This window comes from Herpailurus yagouaroundi, unplaced genomic scaffold, assembly GCF_014898765.1.
Source record: "Herpailurus yagouaroundi ecotype Mexico unplaced genomic scaffold, PumYag 67844, whole genome shotgun sequence".
NCBI classification, from domain to species: Eukaryota; Metazoa; Chordata; class Mammalia; order Carnivora; family Felidae; genus Herpailurus; species Herpailurus yagouaroundi.
Genome location: NW_024420635.1, coordinates 1 through 5150, shown reverse-complemented (window position 1 = coordinate 5150; position 5150 = coordinate 1). Strand labels below are relative to the sequence as shown.

Below are 5150 nucleotides of genomic sequence, written 5' to 3'. Positions count from 1 at the left end.
CTGGGTTCAGAACATGAGGAACGCCAACTGGTGGGGGGAGGGGGGAATCCAACAGGGCTGGGGTCAGTGAGGGAGATGACCCAGGGACACCTCCCTACAGGGAGGGCTCTGGAGTTTAACTGCCAAAGAGCAGCACACTCTCCCTGAAGACATCCTTCTCCATGACAGAACATAACGCTGAGCCCCACAATTCCAGGAGAAATGACGGATACCCATCTTTTCAATTGCAATGGCCACTGCAGAGCTTGGCCCCAGGAATGTTGGAGTCTTAGAGTTATGAAACTAAGATGCCATGATACCAGCCTTTTCTGCCCCAGCACTCAGAGCCACTTCATACATCCCCTCTTCCCTGGCCCATCTCACCCCATCCACATACCTGGACCAGGTCTCCACTTTTCTCCTTGTACTTCCTCTTTGTCTCTGTTTCTCTCTAACCACACCTCTCTGTGTTTCTTCCTTTCATTCTCTAGGACTTGCCCCATTCCCCTATCACTCATCCAGTTTCTCTCTACTTTCCTGTCTCTTTGTCCACCTCTCCCCAGGCTTCAGGCTATCTGCTCTGTGCATGCAGCCCTGTCCAGGACCACAGGAAACTACTCTCTCTCTCTCTCTCTCTCTCTCTCTCTCTCTCTCTCTGTCTCTCTTTCTCTCGTCATGTTTTGTCCCAGGCCCTGATCACGATGGAGGAGAATCCCCCGTACAGCAGCTGCTCATGTTGACATTTGCTAAAGCAGTCCTGGCAGCATGTGGACAGCCAGACATTTACCCTTGGTGGCCCAGCCAGGACCCAAAAGCTGCTGGAGGGCTGGCTGCTTCCTTAAGCTGGAAGGAAAAAGGGGCCCACAGGGTTCAGGGTCCTTGATGTAGATTGGATTGGCTGATGTAGAAGGAGCCATAGGCTTACACCCAACTCTCCTGGGTGGTGTCGAAGGAACCTGTCTCAGACCATGGACCTCTGCCCTCCCCAGGCCTCGATACGGCATCAGAGGGAGCTTTAGGGGACACCGTGTGACTCGCCACAAAAATTGCGTCATTTGCCCCCTTGGAGGCCACCGGGATGGGTACTATTGGTGGCAGCTGGGAAGGTGGGCTGTGAAGCCGGGTTTGTCCACTCAGGATGGGGCGGAGGCCAGGGGACGGGGACCCTGTGCATGTGCGGGGGTCCGTCCGTGGCCCTGACGGCCGGGCCAACGCGGGGGAAGAGACGTGACTGCACTGGCCGGAAGCGGGGCAGGGTGGGTGGACAGCGCCCCGGGCCGGGCCTGCCGCGGGCTCTGCGGCCTCTGGTGCTCAGACGTGTGGTGAGAAGCGCAGTCAGCCGGGGGTGGGCGGCCAGGGTGGGAGTCTGGCCTCCCGGGTGTGTGATGGGGAACCGGCTCCCCACCCCCCTGCACACACTCTGCTGATGCTCGGCGGCCTTCTCAGAGGAGCAAAGGCCTCCCTCCTTCCCGAAGCGCCCGAAGTAGGAACGGTGGCCGGGGCGGGGGCGTCCTGGGCCCTGGGAGTCCGCCCGCCCTGGGGGAGAAGGTCTGCCCGCTGCGTCGCCACATGCCTGAGGCCTGAGGACCCGTGCTCCGAGCTGGGGGTGAGGAGGGGTGCCTCCCCGGCCTCCGGGGGTGCAGGAGCCTGCCTCGGGGCGTGCGGGGATCTTCCTCTGCTGCAGACACTGGCGGGGGCCAGTCCGCGTGGCTGAGGGCGGCCGAGTCTCAGGTGGGGAGTGGGCCGGGGACGGCGTATCCAGGTGGCAGCCGCCCCCGGGCTCAGCCTGACACCCGGCTGCCTTTCTCCCCCATCCTCCACCCCCCCCCCAATGGAGCACTGCCCAAGCCGCCCGCCCACTTCCTGTGGCCAAAAGATAAAGGACCTCGGGGGCCCCCAGAGCAGAGACCCGTGGAGCCTGGCAAGGTAGGGATGCTGTCCCCTCTCACACGGCTGCAGAGGCCCCTGGCCCCCTCCGGCCCTGAGCTGTCCCTCCGTGCCCTCTCTCTTTGCAGATGCTGTGGCTGTTGCTTCTGACCCCCTTCTTCTCGGGGACCTGCCTCGCGGGGAGCCCAGGTGAGTCCTGACCCCACGGGGGTCCTCCCTTCCCAGAGGCTCCTGTAACCTTGTCTCCAGTTCCAGTCGCTGGGGGGCCTTGGGGCTGCCTGTCGTGCCCTCGGGGGAGGCCTAGTTGGGGACGGGGCTCGGCCCCGGGCCCGAGGCCCGGCCTCCCTCTCCTCTCATGTTGCTTCCCAGCCTCCCTCCCTGAAAACGAGCTGGTGGGCATCGTCGGGGGCCACAATGCCCCCCAGGGGAAGTGGCCGTGGCAGGTCAGCCTGAAAGTCTACGATTATAACTGGGCCTCGTGGGTGCACATCTGCGGGGGCTCCCTCATCCACCCCCAGTGGGTGCTGACCGCCGCCCACTGCATCACCCGGTGAGTCCCGCTCGCTGCAGTCCAGCTCTGGGCGAATCAGGAGGTGTGGGAATCCGGGCTCCAGGCGGGGCAGAGGTGGCCGCCCTCGAAGGACCGGCCTCCGTGGCTTCTTTGCGACCCCAGGAAGGACGCCGACCCGGCAGCCTACCGCATCCATGCCGGGGACGTGTACCTCTACGGGGGGAGGACGCTGCTGAATGTGACCCGCGTCATCGTCCACCCCGACTACATCAACGCCCAACTGGGTGCGGACGTGGCCCTGCTCCAGCTGTCACACTCTGTGAAATGCACGGCTAACGTCAGGCCTGTGAAGCTCCCGTCGGCCCTGCTTGAAGTCACCCCAGAGGACGAGTGCTGGGTGACCGGCTGGGGCACCGTCATGGTGCACCGTGTGTACGGGGTGGGGGTCGGGAGGGGTTCGGGGCCGCGCGAGGCATTTCCCGACCTGGCCACAGGGAGGAGTCCTGGCGGGTGGGCGGTTGCAGGTTCTGGAAAGGAATCGCCTTCCGACACCCTCCCCCACCCCACCCCGTGTGCGCCCCAATCGGGAGATCCGACCCCAGAGGCTGGAGGGTCCCTGAAGCAGAACTGAGCTCGGGACCCAACACTGTGATGAGGAAATTCATATTCTTAGTTTTTTTCCAACTTAGAGGAAGACATTGGGGGGGCGGGCAGAAACCCTCACCCCCCCCCCCCCCCCCATTTTCTTTCCGGTCCTTCCAACTAAAGGCAGAATCCACCTTCCGGGTGTTAGGAATTTAGAGGGAGATGGGAACCCTGCACCCTGGGGTCCCCACGGTGGCGATCCGGGCGGGAACGCAGGCTCACGGCTGACAGCGGGGGCCACGCTCCAGCCTCAGGAGACTTCTCTCCCCCAGAGTTGCTGCCTCCGCCCTACCGTCTGCAGGAGGTGGCGGTGATCGTGGTGGAGAACGCCGTCTGTGACGAACAGTACCACAACGCCACCGGGTACCGCCTGGCGGGCGGGAAGATCATCCAGGACGACATGCTGTGTGCGGGGACCGAGGGCCGGGACTCCTGCCAGGTGAGTCCCAGCCCATCCCGGCCCCCACCCCGCGCTGGAGGCCAGCCGGGGCTCAGTGCTGTCTCTCCTTCCTCAGGGCGACTCCGGAGGCCCTCTGGTCTGCAAGACGATGGGTGCTTGGCACTTGGTGGGAGTGGTCAGCTGGGGCGAGAGCTGTGCCGTGAGAAACCGTCCCGGGGTCTACGCTCGCGTCCAGACGTACGTGCCCTGGATCACGCAGCAAATCGGGAGGGGCCTCTGACCAGGGCCTGCTGGCCGTCCGCCCGGCCGGGCCCGGAGGAGCGACGCCTCCCTCCCCCCGGAGCCTGCTGCTTCAGCCTCTGCGCCCCCGTCCCTGGCCTGGGCTCCGCCTTCGCTTCCGGCCTCCTCAGTGTCCGGGACTTCCCTGACTGCTGGGGGAAGGAGCAAGAAGATGCCGGGGGGCGGGCGGGAAGTCCCTGGGGCCCAGGGTGCCTCGCTGTGCTGTCTGTCAAATTAAAGAGCTTGAGGAAAGACCAGAGCGCGGGCAGTCTCTGTGGAGTGGGCTCTCCGTGGGAGCGTGTCGGCCAGCCCCGAGGTACAGGGGGCCGCGCTGGGGCTGGTGTCCTGCCAGGCTTGGCAAGGGAGAGCGAGGATCTCAGGGTTGGCTCCACTCTGCGGCCACAGCCCCCAGCTCTGTCCTGCACCAGAGGCCACCACGCGGGTCCAACCTTGCATCCGTCCCTCCTTCCATCCCCCATCCTTCCGACCATCCATCCGTCCATCCCACTTCTCTCGTAAGGCAAGGTCTGTTCTCGGAATTAACCAGTTGCCACGCAAAAGTGACCTGGGTATGATGCCAATATGTCCTCCCCTTTAGGGACGTGCTTGCCCATCTGGGTACCTTCCGGTGAGGGTCTTCGCTGGCTCCCCAGGGGGAGTTGGGTATGAGCTCCAGGTGCTGGGCAGCAGCCAGGGAGAAATGCCCCGTAGGCAGCCGGGTGAGGGGCTGGAGGCCACGGTGCCCCAGGGCCATGATGTGTGTGTGCTGCAGGGTCAGGGGGTGGCCTGAGCCCATGTGCCGGGCCAGGGTGGGGCAGGGAGGGCCCATTCACCTGCTGTGCAGAACAGATGAGGGAGGCGGGAGGAGGGAAGAGGGAGGAGCTGCGGGGCAGGCTCCGTGGCAGGCCCCACCTGCTCCTCCTGGGCACCTGCAGCTATGGCTATCCCCACCACTTGTGCCCCGTGGATGCTGCCCCTGGCACTAAGTGGCCGGCTCTGGGCCGCACAGGCCACAGCAGGACCAGGGTGGCCCCAGGTGGCCTGTCTGTAGACCCACGTTTGTTTCTCCCCGTCACCCGGACAGGGGTGGGGATGGGTGTCCCCCACCTCCAGGAAGCCCTCCGCGGTTCCCGGGGGGCACACTGGCTCGTCTCCTCTGTCCTCCAGGAGTCGGGTCTTCGGGGCCGCCCCGGAGGGTCCCAGCTCGAGGCCCAGAGTGAGCCGGGAGACAGTCAGGCCCTCGTGACAGGCGTCTGTGCCAGCCCACACTGCCCACGTCCCTGCCCCCGCGCCCATCTCGGGGTCCCGTGGTCTTCACCGCAGATCAGATGGGCACAGCCCCCAGCTGCCCAGCTCAGAGCAGGCGCTTCCTAACCGTCCGCCGTGTGGCCAGGGCCTGATGACAGAGCCGATTAGGGGCCCTGGGAGGGGGCTGGACTTGTCTGCACC

At 64.9% G+C, this 5150-nt stretch overlaps 1 protein-coding gene across 2 annotated transcripts; it reads left to right on the top strand.

Moving 5' to 3' along the window:
- The first annotated feature begins 1296 nt into the window (after positions 1 to 1296).
- LOC121026223 (serine protease 29-like) lies at positions 1297 to 3958 on the top strand. 2 transcript variants are annotated; one of them, XM_040469094.1, is made up of 6 exons: positions 1297 to 1301; positions 1966 to 2055; positions 2236 to 2416; positions 2540 to 2805; positions 3295 to 3461; positions 3538 to 3958. In XM_040469094.1, exons 2-6 carry the CDS (start codon positions 1995 to 1997, stop codon positions 3700 to 3702), a joined length of 840 nt encoding a protein of 279 aa, XP_040325028.1. In that variant the 5' UTR covers positions 1297 to 1301; positions 1966 to 1994; the 3' UTR covers positions 3703 to 3958. The 2 variants fall into 2 exon arrangements, with proteins under 2 accessions (XP_040325028.1, XP_040325027.1); XM_040469093.1 differs by lacking the exon at positions 1297 to 1301 and adding an exon at positions 1850 to 1905 and having other exon boundaries at positions 1995 to 2055.
- Positions 3959 to 5150: the final 1192 nt, after the last annotated feature.